The sequence below is a fragment of the Periplaneta americana genome, chromosome 9, assembly GCF_040183065.1.
Source record: "Periplaneta americana isolate PAMFEO1 chromosome 9, P.americana_PAMFEO1_priV1, whole genome shotgun sequence".
NCBI lineage: Eukaryota > Metazoa > Arthropoda > Insecta > Blattodea > Blattidae > Periplaneta > Periplaneta americana.
The window spans coordinates 43,006,519-43,024,925 of NC_091125.1; the positions used below are offsets into that span (position 1 = coordinate 43,006,519).

Consider the following 18,407-nt stretch of genomic DNA (forward strand, 5'->3'; position numbering starts at 1 on the left):
TATATGTTATCACAACAGAATCAATGACACTACTGAACTACTGAGAGACCACAGCTTGGCTTGCCAGTGGGAATGAGAGCTTGTTGTATGCATGAATCCCGTGGTTATTCTGCAATGCCATATTTTATCTTCACACAACTCGTTTGTGAGAAACTCGTTAGGTCTTGTAATACTAGGGATACAAAATATTATATTAAAAACTGCCTTACAAATTATATTTGAAATATAACTGATATTTGGCACTGTAATAAATGTAATACAAATCATATCACAAATAAGGAATTCTTAAACTCAGGTTAGAGACTCACAGATGGATTTCTAAGTAATAGTTGGTGGATTCCCTGTGTTTGTTATATGTTGATTATGACAAAAACAGAAGTAGATACGATTGTATACTTTAATTGCTGTACTGTGGTGACGGGAAAACGAAAGCATATTTGATATGTGATGGTAATTTATATTGATTTGAAGTTCTTCTAAGTACTGTACCAATAATAGCTGTGGGGTTTATAGAAATGTATTATTGACTGACCGACCGACCGACCGACCGACCGACCGACCGACCGACTCGGCACTACAGCCCTATGTGAGCCTTGGCCTTCTTTACAATCAGTCCCCATTCTCTTCTATTTTCAATCTTTCCTCTCCATCTCCTCACGTTCATAATTTTCAGATCTTCCGTCACATTATCCATCCATCGTATTCTAGTTCTTCCTCTCTTCCTTGTTGAATAACATCTTGCTTTGAATACTTTTAGAGGTGTTCTATTCTCATCCATTCGTTCTAGGTGACCTAGCCCTTGCAGCCTTATTGATTTTATAAATCTTACTATATCTTCTCCTTTAATAAGTTGGTTGATTTCTTCATTATATCGAACTCTTCACATGCCGTTATCCAAAACAGGTCCACAAATTCTTCTCATTATTTTACGTTCAAATTTCCTTAACCCCTTCAGACATGATGTACATTATACTGTACATTTTTTTTTCTTTTTTGGAATGTCTTCGATACTATTAAATATTTTGAAAAATTCAGTGTGATAGAAATGGGGAGTATTATTTTTTAAACATTTCTATACCTGAATTCAAAATAAAATTTAAAATTGTGGGGCCCCAGGCGTCAAAATTTCCCCCAAATTTTTATTTGCTGTGAAGACTTGATTAGGGATTTTTGGATCACCAGAATGATTATGTGACCAGTTTTTTTTTTTTTTTTCATTTTTTTAAATATAAATTCGGGACTGAAGGAGTTATAGAATCTTGGTCTGATTTTATCAGCGTCCAAGTTTCTGCGCCATATGTAACGAGACATGAATTACTAACAAGGAAAATGTCAGAGCCTCTGTCATGATTAAATTTCCCAACCAATTGTGATGTGCATTGAGCTGTCTGCAATTCATGGTTGAGGAAAGATGTTGCTTGGCCACGAACACGTGTCTCCGTATGCGATGTAAAATATGCTTGCTTTTATACTTGGTGTTTAAAATTTAAGAAGGGTGTTATGTGCGCTTGAGTTTTGTATTTGAGTGAATACGGTAAGCTGAAATTGGAATTATAGGAAGATGTCGAAAATAGTAATGGAATCACTGATACGTAGATATACCCTTACTTGAAACTGCCTCTACCCGCAATCTCAAAGCAGAGAATATTGGCTGCAATGCGCGTCGTGGCTTCGTGCTTATTGACACAGCGCGGCAGTCTGTCTGTGTCACCTATCAATCCACGCGAAAGCGGGAGGCAAGGAAGCCGCCACCGCCCGCGCCGATTAGTCTTGGTGGAAGCGTTGAGCATTCAGCGGCTGCGTCGCGTCGTACTCTGAGGTGAAGTCTATTCCGAAAGCGAATACCGACAGAATTATGTGTTGTTCACCATGGTTACCCTAGCCTTGGGGGATATCGAATTAATACTGTTGACATTTCCTCAACTGAGTAGTAGTGTCGGCTTTTCACACCGTTCCGAAGGTCCATTTCAAAATTCCAGCTAATGAAAATGGAATTTGTGACGTGTTAGACCGATTTCTCTCTTAAGCACTGCCACTTCATATATTTTCTCTCTTAATCCATTCATTCATTAGCACAGAGCAATAACTAGATAACGTAGCCTAATATGCACTGCAATGGCGAAGCTTTTTTTTTTTTATTTTTTAGTTGGTTATTTAACGACGCTGTATCAACTACGAGGTTATTTAGCGTCGATGAGATTGGTGATAGCGAGATGGTATTTGGCGAGATGAAGCCGAGGATTCGCCATAGATTACCTGACATTCACCTTACGATTGGGGAAAACCGCGGAAAAACCCCAACCAGGTAATCAGCCCAAGCGGGGATCGAACCCGCGCCCGAGCGCAACTTCAGACCGGCAGGCAAGTACCTTAACCGACTGAGCCACGCCGGTGGCTGAGAAGCTCTTAAGGGTCTTTTGAGGCTTAGCCAATCCAACAAATTTTCCATTATACCTAGTAACAATAGACCCATAAGTTCATAATAACGATGTATCGTAACACTTGGTTTCACTCCATCCTTCTGTGTATTAAGTTCACTGTTGGCAGACATTCCAGGATGAAGGGTTCAGTGCGAGGCTTGTGACAGAAGCCTCTAAAGGCATGGCTATAATGGTATAAGAAATATCCTTTGCTAACAGGCTGCTCTGAGACAAGTACGTTATATTGTTTTACCGTACCTAAGTTATATTTTGTTTGGGGATCAAAATGAGTGGTCATCATCTTCTTGTGAGGTCTATGTCACAAAAAAGTTTTGATAGAAAAGCCGAGAAACATCTGCTATATAAAAAGATATAAGGTAAGCAGATTTTTTCGGGCTACCCAGTATTTACGCATTAGCTTCGCCACTGATATATAATGCTATCTCAAACGGCAATGCCTGTTTATTTTTTATTCTATGCAATAACTTTAACTTGAATAAAGTAAATCTTTGGCTAATGGCTGTATATCTGAAAGTAAACAAGAAGGCAAAATCGGACAATATTTACTTTTGACCATTACGAGACGCAATAACCAAAAGTCAGGATTGTTTCGCATTTAAAAACATGTTTTCCTTTATCTTCCATAAAAATTATTTTTCATGTTACATAAAACTTTCCCGATACAAGCGATTTTATAAAATCATGATCGTTCATCGACTACCTCTGTTCATGAATACATTACTAATTATGTATTTGATAAAAATATATTTAATAATGTGTTACTAAATAATTATTATTTATTAACTGTTATTTTCCATTAAGTGAGTGTGGCTGGATAACAATCGTGAAATGGAAAAGTAAAAAGTGGTAATAATAATATAGATATATAATATCGTAGAATATGTGGTGCGAACACTTACATTACTTCTTGTTCTATCTCTTAAATGACTATGTTTTAGCTAATTTTTCGTTGTAATAAGTGTTCACCTCCTTAATTCCTGAAATTTAAAAACAGTTACTATTGGTTACATAATTGAATACGGAATGTTTTTCTTGAATTTATTTTCTATTTTTTATTTTGAAAAGTCTACAAGGAAAACTTCGAGTCGAATTTTAGTAAATAATAATTTTGCATTTTTAACATGTAGCCTTAACATGTTCGTTGATTAATTTTATGTGCATTCTTCTCGGATGTTGGATCTTAGATACCGACATGAGTATGATCGAAATTTATCCTATACTTAGGTTAAATTTTTGTATACAGACGGATAATTACACAGACATACGACTTCCAAAAGACACTTTCCCATATCGGGATCGCTGAAAATATGTACAGTATTTATGTGAACATTTCAAAATCGATCTTCACAGAAGTATGTTTCTTGCTCCTTGCAGGTGATACCTTCGCGCCTCCCGGATGGTCAGGTCGTGTTCCTCCTCCCCAGCCACTACGTACAACTCGCAGCAGCGGCGGCCGCATCGGAAAGCGGCAGTCCCACGACGTCCACGACGGCAACGCTTTGGGCGACGACTAACGGAACTAACCTTATCGCTACGAGCAGCGACAACGGCGTGAGGGCCGCCAAGATCTGCATCCCGAGCGGCGCGTACAACCAGAGCATCGTGGCCATCGAGGACAGCATCGATTCCGACTCGTTGTCGGACCAGCCCATCGACTTCACCGTGGCCAAGAGGAAGTCCGAAGAGGACTACGTCGATGAAGAAAACAGCGGAATGGAAGAAAGGGGGCTCCTGGAGGGCGAAGTCAAGGAGGAAGGACCTGTGTGGAGGCCGTGGTAAGCGTCCGACGCGAGTCAAACAAAACGGTCGATGTGGCGCAATCGAGCGGACGTTCTAGGGCAGAAATTGTGACACACAAACGCTTAGAATAGATAACTGCGCTTTACAAATTCTGCCGCACTGAGAGCTCAGTCAAGCAGCTTAAGAAACAGAATTTTATTTTTTTCCTTGGCGGGTACTTGACTCTGCGTCATTCAGCCAAGCGTCTCCATCTAGGAGTGACGCGCCGAAACTGTAGTTGGTTTTTGGCCGCCGTTTTAGCGTTGTCCTCGGTGTACTAATAATAATAATAATCCGTGACGCCACAGCCCTTGAAGAGCTCAGACCGACCATCCGGCTGCTAGCCTCACATTCACATGCCGAAGCAGAGGTGGACGATCATCCAACCAGAATGGGATATCGTGTGGTTAGCACGATGATCCCCCAGGCCGTTATAGCTGACTTTCGCAACTGGATTTCGCTACCTATAGTAGCTCCCCAAGTGTATCACAATGCTGTGTGGGCACCAGTCCATACATTGGCCGAAATTTCGTGAGAAAATTTCTTCCCCCATGAGGACTCGAACCAGCGCGCATTCCGTAAAGCGAGTCCTAGGCAGGATGCCTAGACCACGACACCACGGCGCGAGAGGGACCTTCGGTGTACTATCATGACGATTGTTGATGAACCAATAGTGGAATGCCTGCAAGGGAATACGCCGCGAAAATCTACTACCAAGCACAGTCTTTGCCCACCTAAATTCCACTTGGACCCGGCTGAAAGATAGAGAAGTGTTGTTAAGCTATTTTTTACTTAGTTCCTTCGATACATTTATTAGAAACCAGAGTTTAATGCAATAGGAAAATATCTTATTTTACTATTAGGTGCTAGGACTAGCAGGAAGTGGCGGCCGGTCGAAAGAGTATCATCTATGCGTCATCTTCTCCGCATCCAATCCCTACTCATCTTTTTGCTTTCAGAGTGGTTAGAGTCAACGAAGCCTGGATCACTTTCACACGCTGTTTGTTCAGACATTGCCATATCTGCGTAGACTACACGAAGTACGTCCCTCTCCCGAAAGTTTTTTAATACAGTCCTGTCGTGTAAGAAGTGGCGTTATGGCAACAGCACACTAAGGAGTGAATAATAAATCGGGAACGGAAACGACAACGAGAACGAGAACGGAAATGTTGTATTTAAATGTGAGCATTCATAATTAACTTTCACGTTTCCGTTCCCGGGCTTCGGCAAGCTTGTCCTTAATTGTGAATGCTCACATTTAAATATTTATATTTTAACAATATTTCCGTTCTCATTCTCGTTGTCGTTTCCGTTCCCGGTTTATTGTGGACCAGCCTTAAATGGTAACCTTAGTATTCTGTTGGCTGTAGTACGAAAACGGATAGGGAATGCACAAACGAAGTGAAAGAAATGTTTCCTCTGTTCACTAGCCACATATAGCTAGGTCTATTACAACAGCAATAATTGTTCAAATACGAGGCCCGAGTTCAAATCCCGGTGAGTTCAAGGAGAAATTTTGGTGAACAAAGACGGTGTCGGTGATAAAATTCTGGAGCTCCTGTTTGTTTTATCAACATTCCAGCATATCTTCAATATTAATAATAATAATAATAATAATAATAATAATAATAATAATAATCGTTACTATCAGCATCATCATCCTGATCCAATTTAGATTCAACTCCAGGTAGTACACCATGGGTAATGTTTTCAGTGATGCAGTCATTCGTACAGCCTCCTAGAAGTGAACGCTTGGATCAAAATGAGCAATAAAATGCTATTCTTCAATTATTTTACCTTCCCTAAAGTTAATGACTTCATTCCGTTTTTCCCATAAAAGAAACATAAAAATTTTTGAAAGTTGTTTCAGAGGTATTGTATTTTTCACAGACAATTTTATTAAATGAAAAATACAATAATACTATAACACTAAAGTCATAAATCTACAAAAGAATTCACTAACATAAATTACGTTTCTTTCTCCCTCCCCTGTGCAATAATACCAAAAAGTTCTATCCAGCGTTTGCTAGTAGAAAGTTCACCCACAACATCGCTTTCAAGTTGAAGACGTCAGGCGCAGTGTATCAGTTCTAAGTCTATGTGTGGTAACACGTTGGGACCGGAAGAGGTTCTTATTTTGAGATCAATCTTGCTAGCTGTGAAAACTGATCTAGTAAAACAGATCTGTTCTCAATTCTCTCGATTACTCAAAAAAAAAAAAACAGGCAGACCACGCATTTTACTTCCAGAGACTATTGAAACAGATCATTTACCACAGTGTAATTCCATTTAACATTATTACCCACATTTAATGTTCTTTATAGATTTTCCAATAAGCTTCAACTTTGCCCCGGAATATTTGGGTCCTCTATTTCACGAGCTTCAGCTAAATTTTTTATTCAAAATTTCTAATGGATTGCATATTATGTTGGGGATTGACCTATTGTCAGGATTTTATAGGCCTGACTACGGTTTTGGAAAATAGATGTTCACATTTTTGTGTTAAATGGCGTAAATGCTGAACAGATCTACTAATCATAACTTAAAAATTGTTACAATTAGATAAGCAACAAGAAGGAAAGCTAAAAAATTATGTTCCTAATTATGTTCACTTCCTACTTTCCTGTTCTTCCATTATATTATGCAGTGTACCTTCTCTGTTCTCTAAAATGTAGCTTCCTAATATACATCCAGGAAGCCATTTTGAAAGAATATGCACAAATAACTTCCGTTAGGTGCTACAAGTGATATGCATCTACATATATAATAATTACCTGTCCAAGCCAAGAACCGTACTGACTGATCTGTGACGATTGGTTGAAAACCGAAGTCAAAATACATTATAAAATATAGTTCCGTAAATATTTAATAATTATAACTAATGTTTTTACTCATATTAGGCAATGAAAATTGAAATCAGTGCAACGTAATTAACCATTACGCTAAATTAAAAGAAATTTAAGGCTGGCCCACAATAGCCGAAAACAAGAGCCAGAACGAAGACGAGAAACGAACGTGAACGTGAAGATTTTTGATTCACAATAAGCCGAGAACGGAAACTGCTATACTTATCGATATGTATATGTCAATAACGATATGTACAGTCGATATTACGCATTCTGATGTTATTTGTGCATACTTAACCAATGACATTCTCTCATGAGTACAAGCCAGCCAACATAAACACAGGTTAACCAACTTCGAAATTTAAGACACGAAACATTTAAGAATTCAATTTATGTAGTAGTTTGATCACATATATACGTAGCATATATGGAAAGTGATTGTACTGAATTTCTATGTTAGTTACAAGCAATGAATGGACAATATATTATTATGTCACAGCCTCTTTGCTACAAAATATACAACGATCAAATAGCTTTTTGATGACAACAGAATGAATCTAGTAGGCTGTGATCGTAAAACGAGAACGACAAAGTTAAAACTTGGCCAACTCTTCGTTCCCGTTCCGGCAAGCTTCTCGTTAATTGTGAATTCTCACATTTAAATTACATTTATTTTTTAAAAATCCGTTCTAGTTCTCGTTATCATTTCCGTTCCCGATTTATTGTGAATCAGCCTTTAATGTGCCTAGCTACACATTAATGTGTACTCGGTCTTTTCTGTTTAGTACGACTAGTGATCATAAGTATGGTTCTTGACTTGGATAGATAATATTATACATTCTGACATACATACGTTACAAGTTATATCAACGTTTACGGAGCTTATTCTTGAGATTATTCTGAAAAATCAATTTAATATGAACATGCGTTCAATCCTGCACAATTTAAATTTAGAGAGAACAAATGTTAAGTAGTAAGCGTGAAAAAAAAAAATACAAAATACCAAATGAAATGCCTGCAAGAGTACTACGTTATTAAATCACAAGTATGAAATTTTAATCTTTTTTTTTTCTCTCTCTTATTCAGAGGAGGCACCCGAAGGCTTGCACTGCAGCTTGAGGCTTATTGTGCTTACCACTCCTATTTTGTGAATGATTGGGTAGCCGAACGGCCACGCTCTTGTACAAGTACAGCACGCCGCACCGTGAACTTAAACCGAGCTAGTGTATGGATGATGATGATGATGATAGTGATGATATATGAATTAATAATGACGAAATGAGTCCGAGGTCTAACTCCGAAAATTACCCAGCAATTCTGCTTCAATTGGTTGAAGAGAAACCCTGGAATAAAATGCCAACCAGGATTTGAACCCGGGCCCACTTCTTTCATGGCCAGATGTGAGAACCATAACTCCATAGCGGTGGACAATTTGAATTATTACTTCATGAATGGTATGTCTGTTCGGCCTGCGCAAAACGATTTTCCAAAAATATGTCTTCCTTCCTTAATGCTGCTAGCTACGCTCGGAATGCACATGTAGATCACTTTCAATAATTCGTTCTCAGTTAAGTACTCAATTGATCGTAGAGAAAGTCCTCAATGCGCACTAAGATATCTAGTAAAATTCCTTTTGATAAAGATATGTAGCCCATCGCTGTGGATTAATAGTTATAATGCCTGACCCATGTTCAAATCCTGGTTGAGACAAGTTACCTGGTTGAGGTTTTCCCAGGATTCTCCCGGAATTTTCCCTTAACACATTAAGAGCAAATGCTGGATAGCTTTCGGCGCCGGATCCTGGACTCATTTCGCTGGCATTATCATCTTCATCTCATTCAGACACTAGATAACCATTGCAGTTGATAAAGCGTCGTAAAATAAACAAATAAAAAATAGGGATATGTTGGTCACAATGATGTACCTTCTCAAAACAAAAACTTTTTACTCAAAAAGGTCTCAGAAATATGCTTCGACAGCTCCAATATACAGTCGAGAATCACCCATAATATTATAAAAGCTTGTTTACTTGCATATTTAGCACAGATATGTGTAACATCTGACTCGCTCGAAATTAAATATAAAGCCATATGGTTTATGCATGTTTGGTTGCAAAATTACTAGGTAAAGAAATGAAGACGACATGAAATCATTAAGAATTCTTATGATCAAGTGAATGAGAATTTAAAGGGCGAATCTTGATTTGAGTGAACTGAGTACAGAGTAATGGAAATTAAGCAAATGGCATATATGCTATTGATATCTCATCAAAGGGACCAGGCTTCGATCCCCAACAAATCCTTTTAAGCCTGTAATGTAACTACGAAGCTGATATGCTGATAATTTTGTGTGAGCATATCGGTTTCTTTGCAGTTCTCATTCCACCTTTGCTCCCTTGTCTGTGTAATGTGAACTCAACGGCTCTAAGTAATCTGTGTCGAACAAGAAATCACTTGCCGAAGAATTGCAGCTCTCAGAGTCCAATAATGCGTGTACGCATGGTATAAGCCAAGAATAAGGGTTCAGACAAGTACAGTGATGGTAAGACTTCTCGGAAAAATGCCCTTTCTCCTCCATAAAAATTTCCCTTTTTTGCCATATTTTTTCTCTAAATTACTATTATCACGAAATATGAATATTCTTTTGTGGTATTACTTATAAAAATTATTCCTTTTGCTAAAGCAATCTTTCAATTGTTTCAGAAATTTTCTAAAACTCAACTCACTAAACAGGAAATGTAATACGTAACTTAATATCAATATGCCACATTACAGTACTGTACATACTTATGCCTAGACATTATAAATGTCTAAACTAAATTTACTGAGTACATGTCTTCTTAGTAATTGGAAATATATTTTGTCAACGTTAACACTAGCTAAGCAAAAGCTGAAAAGTTTGAAAAATTAAATTTACCAGTAAAATCCTTCTTTCTGCTTTCTCACACCATGGCTTGAAGCATTTTACCAAACGCACCGTAAAAGGCAATCGAAACAGCACACAGCAATACTGAGTACGTAACAGAAACTAACGTAACTACTAATCTGTCGGTTCTAGCAAATTGGCTTTGACGGAAAAGAAACTGAAAGTCAACAGAATATATTGTTTGCATGCAATAATCAACCAGTCAGGAAGGATTTTTTTTAAATACAGTGTTCATTTAAATTTCGACTTCAAGTTGACCTTCCAGACAGTTCCCCGAAAAACAAGTATTATCTTAAAAAAATCCCTTCACTCCCTTCCTTAAAAAACAAGTTAAAATATTCACAAAAAAAAAGGGAAATTTTCCTAGACTTACCACCACTGCTTACAATTGACGTCATATTGCTTCTCTTGGTTGGCAAAGATTGTATACAAATTGCTAATAAGGTCATCTGGATCGATTCCGTACAACTGCTCAGATGCTTCTCTGCACACTTTTTTTATTCAGTGCGTTGTTATAAATTCGTGCCGTAAGCTGGCTGATGGATGACGTCAAAAGTTGATGTAAGATACGGTACTATAAAAAAAATATTAACTGATCTTAAGCTACTACTTGCTGCACTGCCAATCGTCCTGTTCAGACATGTTTTGGTTTTTGATAGTAAAATCGGGAAACCATATTTTCTGCGAGCGACGCGGCTGCCAACCGCCGGCTTACAGCGCGCTTAGACCAATGCAGGATTCCCTAAGTAAGAATTTTATTGCTTCCAGCATCAGATTTTCTAAAGAAGCTTTAAAATTCGATGACAAAGATAGGAATAACAGAAAGAAGTGCAAATACTTAGAGAAGGAAATCTGAGTCATTACTACCTATAAATCGAATTATGTTCGAGTGCATAACGTAAATAAAATTGTTGTAAACTTTTGTCTACAAATATTTCATACAGTAAATCAAGCTGTGTTTACTAGTCGGATAATGTGACGTCATCTTCACGCGGCCCTTTGTCGTAGCATTACTTGAAACAAACACAAGGTAGAACCTAACTAATGGGCAACAATGAAATATTTGTTCGAGTTATGTAAAAATGTTGATATCTTGTAAATAAGATTTGTGCTGTGAGAAATGTGTGTTGTTTTCTGTTATTGCCCAGAATTTAACAAGTATTGTACAATCACTGCAAATAAGAAAACTAGGGCTGTGTCTATAAATGTTTCATTATTGTACATACAGTATAACTTAGACTAAGCTGAGCCAGTCTTCGATTCGTTAATTAGTGGAATAATGACGTTATTATAATTTTTACTTACAACTGCAGGCGTGTGGTAGAGGCGTACACATCTGTAAGATTCTCTACTTCCAAAATATTTCCAGAAGTTAACATGATTGGATATCATTACATTTTATTCTACACAGGCCTACAATTTTTCGAATATATACAGAGTGAGTCAGGAGGAAAGGTAGCCTACATGGTTTGAGGGGTGATAATATTGATGATTATGAGCAAAAAAGTATAAATGAACGTATGTCCTGTTCTTAATGGCTTTGGAAAAAACTAATCGAAACAATGAGGAAAGAGAAAAGTGCAGGTGATGGTAAATTAAAACATTGTTACCTTATGTTCTGTTCAATTGTGTACCTCTTTACGGAACATGTTAAAAAAGCCCACCGTCGACTTCAATGCACTTTGCAGCTCTTGTAGATAGCTGCTGTGTTGCTGATCTGAGCTGATTCGGACATTCCTTTACTTGAGCACAAGCATGTAAAATGCGAGCGAGAAGTCCCTCTCCCCTTGTTTCCACTTTGCGGTTGTAGACTTCGCTCTTAAGCCAAACCCACACACAGTAATCCAATGGAGTAAGGTCGGGTGACCTCAATGGCCAAGAAATGACTCCATCGCGAGCGATCCAACGCCCAGGATACGTTTCATTGAGGTACCACTTCACTGGCCGTACGAAATATACAAGAGCTCCATTGTGCTTAAAGTACATACGAGATCGTGTTGTCAAAGGAATATTCTCAGAGTATTCTGATAACACGTTTTGAAAGAAATCAAGATACTGTACTCTGTTAAGACGGTTATCTAAAACAACTGGCTCGATGAGTTGGTCATCAATGACACCGCACCACACTTTTCCCGTTCCTCATGGTTTCGATTAGTTTTCTCCGAAACCTTTAAGAACAGGACATATGTTCATATAAACTTTTTTTGTTCACAATCACCAATATTATCACTCCTCAAACCACGTACCTTTCCTCCTGATTTACCGTGTATTTTATATATTTTCTAAAATTATGTCACCATTTTTATGGTTTTACTACAATATTTCTTCCGTAAACTTCCATCCACACAATTAACTTGTTTGTCAGATACAAAGGGCATCTAATAATAATAATAATAATAATAATAATAATAATAATAATAATAATAATATGTCTTAATTTACTATTATATTTCGTCATTAATAAATGGTCAGACACACGTCACGAATACACTTTTATCAAGTACTGATACGCCATATTGTAGTCAGGAGGCGTCTCATGATGACAAATACGAAATACTGATAGAGCCTATGCAATCTAGAATTATGGTGATAGGTCATTTATTGGGTTGATGCAAAAGTTCGTAGAATTATTTCGCTGTGAGAAAAGTTTTAAGTGAAGATGAATAGAAGACAGAAATAAAATTAATCAGTAATATATTTCCCTACATCTATGACTCTCTGCTAACGCTGGGGTAATTTTTCGATTCTGCATCCAAAGAAATCTGCTGGTTTGCAGCTAAAGAAGTCGTCAGGCCAAGTTTGTGAAGAATCTTCGTTATCAAAGGAGCTCTCTTGAAGACTGTTAGTTAGAAAGGTGAAAATCTAAGGGCGCAAGATAACAAAAATATGGGAGATGTGGAATCACTTCCCTACCAAGCTCTTGGGTAGCTGCTTTCGTCATGTTAGAGAAGTAAAGACGTAGATTATCGTGTTGCAGCAGCACTTGATGCAGTCTTCCTGGTTGTTTTTTTTTAATTGTGGCCGCAAGTCGTCTGAATTGTTGGAAATAATTGTCAGCAGTTACGATTACTGGGTACATTCCTGGAAAGCTATTCGTAATACACGACGCTTTCTTTATCCCAGCAAACGTATAACATCATTTTCTGTGGATGAACACTAACTTTTATACGGGGTGTTGTGTATTGAAATGACGGACCCTTTTCTTGCAGTGCTTTCTCCGATGGCATTCTCCCCGTACACGGCACGAATGTTTCGAGCCGCCTCCGCTACCTTTGCTCTTCTATTAAACTTAAACAGGAGAATTTGTCGGACGTGTTCGTTTTTCTACACGTCTTTAGCCCACATATAGCACAAACTTCCTTCAAATCCGAACGAAAAAAAAATCTGCTAACAACGGTGTGTTGTGATGACGAACAAAAACGCTACGAATTTATGCACCAACCTAATAGTTCCACATTTGATAGATTTCCTCAGCCTATTCTAAGTACTTAGTTTTATGTGTATATTTTTATCAATGCCATTATTATTATTATTATTATTATTGTTATTATTATTATTATTATTATTATTATTATTATTATTATTATTATTATTATTATTATTATTATTATTATAAGAACTGTGTTTTAATTTATTATTGTCGATCTGACGTAATAAGACTTAAATTAAGTTCGCTTCCCTCCAATCCTTATGTTACAAATTGTTATGGTATGAAAATTATCGTAAAAAAATGTTCTCTACAAGATGTGAACGCCACTGCGACGCGCCCGACTTTCAATGCCTAATTTCCTTTCTCATCTAAACAGGACTTGGATTACTGATAAACGTCCAATATGTTTTATTACATGACTCTAATGTACTCTGAAAACCATGAGCGTAACGTCTGTGGACAGCTAATCGGCATGTCAGTAGTGTCATAGCCTCGGTGGGTGTAGTCTGTTCGCGATCTTCGGTGCACCACTCTGCTTGGCGTCGTCACGAGCGTCAGTGAATCACTTCCGGTTTCTTATTGTAGTCTGTTACATCAGTCTCCTCTGTATCCTAAATAACATACCTTAGAAATTATTTCAAACCTAACCTGTAGGCCTGTTGTCTACCATTGAGATTTTCTGACGCCATTCACAAATTATTTTTTTTTAATAACTAGGCCTACTAGTATTTCTGAGGTAAACTTTGTATGCGGAAGTTTATGACTTTTAACTTAAAGAGTCTAAAAAATATTATTTTCTCTACGTCGGAATACTTTGGCTTATTTGTAGGTGTTTTATTGAGCTACGTTCAAACTGATAATAATTTAAGTTCGTCACAATCGTATTTCCGTTATTTAGATACTGCCATTTAACTTTAGAGACCTTATAAATTGGTAACATATCAGGAGATCTAGACCTCTATTAATTTACAAAAGTAATATTACTACAGTCTAGTATATACAGTCACGAAGCTTGGGTTGTTGAGGGTACTAGAAACAATAGACTGTGCCAGTACTATTTCGCATTGTCTGTGATGAGGCGATAGTAACGATCCTAGTGGTTAGCAACTATCTATGGATGCATATTTACTACGTATTGAGCTTCGTGACTGTATATACTAGACTGATAATATTACTTCATTCCGTTTGGCGTTACACGGTACAATATTGTAACTTATTATTTAAATTCACTTACCATAAAAAAAATCGAGGGACTGTTCTGGAGGTACCGCATTTCCGCAACGTAGAATACTTCTTGTCGCACAGATGCAAATTAAACAACAATTTACATGAAAATATAATTTGTTTATATAAATTGGCAACAGTGGTTTGTGATATGAGAATTAAGTTACAAAGGGCATATCAGTTCAGATTGAGATTCATGTAAACACGACTCTGCACATACTCGACCGTAATTTTTCTTGACTGCTTGCGAAATCGGAATTTTTGTCATTAATTTAGTAATCAATCAACCTGTCTTAGTAATCAACCGGGCTCTTTGGAGGGCTTCCGCCACCTCCATCTCTCCCCACCTTTTTTTCGACTTTTTTTTTTTTCTTCTTTCTTCTCGCACCCGAATCTTACAAGATTTTGAATGTTTTCTCTAGGTCTAAATATTTCGACATTGAAATGAAGTCTAAATTATTGTCTTGTTTCCAAATTTTCACTATGTTACAGTTGCTCGCTCATTATGTTTCACTTTAATTTTATATATCAGTGCGTAACGAATCGTTTGATTGGTCAAATACTTGTTTAGCTCCTACGGTTGTTGAGTTACAACAGCCGGAATGGCGCAAAACGTGGTAATTTTATCTCTCATTCAAAGTCTTCCTCTTTTATCTTGTAATAGTTTATTTTTAAAATATGTAAATAAAATTTAGTGTAAAACTGAGAAGTGTAACTGTCCATATCAATTTTCTGGTAAAACGCAAGTAGAGAACAATCCGTATAGATCAGCAGTCATCAGCACAGAGCACCCTCGGGCTAGCGTCGCTTATCCGCGGATGAGAGACCGGAAGGGATCATCCTTCAAGTAATCGAACAGGTGGTGGAATTCAAGTTCTTCTCTTTTCACATATTTTTGGTTGGCCCATTCACTCCTCCTTTGACGTCTTGTTCATCGTTCAAAAGATTTTTTGCAGGATGTAGAATATAATTATTGATCGTTTATTTCTTACATATTGTTAAAAGAAACACAAATATTTTGCAGAACCCAACAATCTAGGATTATGGTGCATTCCCAACAATGATAGTAGTCGCAGATCACTTCTGATGAAGTCAGTCTCAGTGTGAGAACTGAAGTCGAATGCCCAAGTCGCGCGTAGTCGTGAGTAGTCGCTTCCAATGTGCGAGTAGTAGTTAGGAATTTAATCGCGAACCAGATGACAAATACTGTAATTGCACTGTCGATCCAACTCGACCAGACAATTTCATGAAGATTTTCAAATGGAATATCTTCATGAACATAATATGTAGGAAATAAAATCACACATAAAGTCTACCGCAGGCTGCACTTAATAACAAAAAACTATAGCCAGGCAACATTCAAAACATAGCGCTTCCGTAATCGACTCGCGCATGACGTAATTGTTCTACATGACTTTATCCCCATTTCATTCTGGCCGGTAGGAGCTTTTGGTTTCTGCGCACTTTGAAACGCATGTTTTCGGGCTATAATAAAATTAATTCTCTAGGCGCATACGACATAAACAGAAAGTACAAGCACCGTTGATAAGAGCAGATACTCATAAATTACACACCAACAATCGAAAATATTGATACCCTTCATTTACCAATCTGAAACAAATTGATCTTTTATCTTATGTATTCTTGTCGGCTGAATTAAATATGATCAAGCAGATACTAACGAAAATAGGACTATACCATCTAAGCAGAAAACTTGTAATTTTCAGCCGAAACTCTACACAAAAACAAGATAGAGTATGTGTGTAGAGATTATTTATGGGCCTTATAAAATCACAAAGACGACGCTATTAACAATATGGTTTCTACTTCAGCAATTCGAGCGAATTCATAAGTTTAGTATTCCGATGCACCGAGGATCGCCACCTACTACAAATCTGCGCAATAGAAATGAACATGAACGTCTGTTGTGTCTCAACCATTCCGTTCAATCAAAGTGGGAGCCCGGCCTATATAACTGTAAGTTATAGATTTACTCTGTCAGGAGCCAGTACCAGATGTAAGTAAAGCCATTTTTTCTGTGTCTAATTTAGTAACAGTGTCATTTTGAGATGAAGATACGAGTTTCTTGCGCTAATGTATATGGTAATGTTCCTCCCATAGCCTACTGTAAGCGTACACCTCTTTTCGAAGTTACTCAATGTTTTCGAATAGTCGGATATGTGTGGTGTCAACTCTGAAGAGTAATTATTTAAGTGGTCGTGTTAGGAATTTCTTTGCTGAATCAGAAGCTGTATAATTTATGTTATAGTTATAAATTGAATAATTGTTAGACCACATGTATATGTTGTAAATAAGGATGATAATAATAATAATGTAAAATAGAACTTAAACCAATGTGTTATCATTTTTAATCCCCATCCGAATGTCCTTTCACTTCTTACTTACTTACTTACAAATGGCTTTTAAGCAACCCGAAGGTTCATTTCCGCCCTCACATAAGCCCGCCATCGGTCCCTATCCTGTGCAAGATTAATCCAGTCTCTATCATCACACCCCACCTCCCTCAAATCCATTTTAATATTATCCTCCCATCTACGTCTCGGCCTCCTTAAAGGTCTTTTTCCCTCCGGTCTCCCAACTAACACTCTATATGTATTTCTGGATTCGCCCATACGTGCTACATGCCCTGCCCATCTCAAATGTCTGTATTTTAAGTTCCTAATTATGTTAGGTGAAGAATACAATGCGTGCAGTTCTGTGTTGTGTAACTTTCTCCATTCTCCTGTAACTTCATCCCGCTTAGCCCCAAATATTTTCCTAAGCACCTTATTCTCAAACACCCTTAACCTATGTTCCTCTCTCAGAGTGAGAGTCCAAGTTTCACAACCATACAGAAGACCCGGTAATATAACTGTTTTATAAATTCTAACTTTCAGATTTTTGGACAGCAGACTGGATGATAAGAGCTTCTCAACCGAATAATAACACGCATTTCCCATATTTATTCTGCGTTTAATTTCCTCCCGAGTGTCATTTATATTTGTTACTGTTGCTCCAAGATATTTGAATTTTTCCACCTCTTCGAAGGATAAATCTCCAATTTTTATATTTCCATTTCGTACAATATTCTGGTCATGAGACATAATCATATACTTCGTCTTTTCACTTCTTGCCGATCAAATTCAGAATCGAAGATGATCCTTACAGTATATACTACATTGCTAAATTAACAGGGTTTAAGAGCGAGTGAAGAAAGAATAATGCTCTATCAGATCAGGAAGAGAAAAAAAAACTGGTTGGGTCACTGGCTAAGGAGTAACTGCCTATTGAAAAATGCATTGGAAGGAATGGTGAATGGGGAAAAAAGTTCGGAGCAGAAGAAGATATCAGATGATAGACAACATTAAGATATACACCTAGCAATCGTACACGGAGATCAAGAGGAAGACGGAAAATAGTAAAGATTGTAGAATGGTGTGTTTTCAGTGAAAGGCCTGCCATTGGCAGAAAATTGAATGAATGAAATGAATGAATTTCAATAATAACTTTTTTTAAGAATACACATTCCTATTCGCTTTCATTTATTTTCTAAAAGAAATTTTATTGTTAATAATAGGATAAAAGAAAATAAGTTACAGTAGAGCGTCTCGTTTAGACACTGTGAAACCTTAAACAAAATTCAGGTAACATGTGCGGGGAGAACGAGCCGTACGATAAACACGAGGGATGCACAAGGTTTTAGTTACAACATTTATGGCGGAGCATTAATTGAAATTATATTTTCCAAAAAACATACAAAAC

At 37.3% G+C, this 18,407-nt stretch overlaps 1 protein-coding gene across 2 annotated transcripts in view; it reads left to right on the forward strand.

Annotated features, from left to right (window-relative positions):
- The window catches only part of LOC138705864 (transcription factor HES-1-like), a 109,740-nt gene extending 92,744 nt beyond the window's left edge, over positions 1-16,996 (forward strand). For both annotated transcript variants that reach the window (XM_069834552.1, XM_069834553.1), the window contains exon 6: positions 3,816-16,996. In XM_069834552.1, the coding sequence (XP_069690653.1) occupies positions 3,816-4,220 (405 nt within the window). In that variant the 3' untranslated portion in view covers positions 4,221-16,996. The remainder of the gene's footprint in view (positions 1-3,815) is intronic.
- Positions 16,997-18,407: the final 1,411 nt, after the last annotated feature.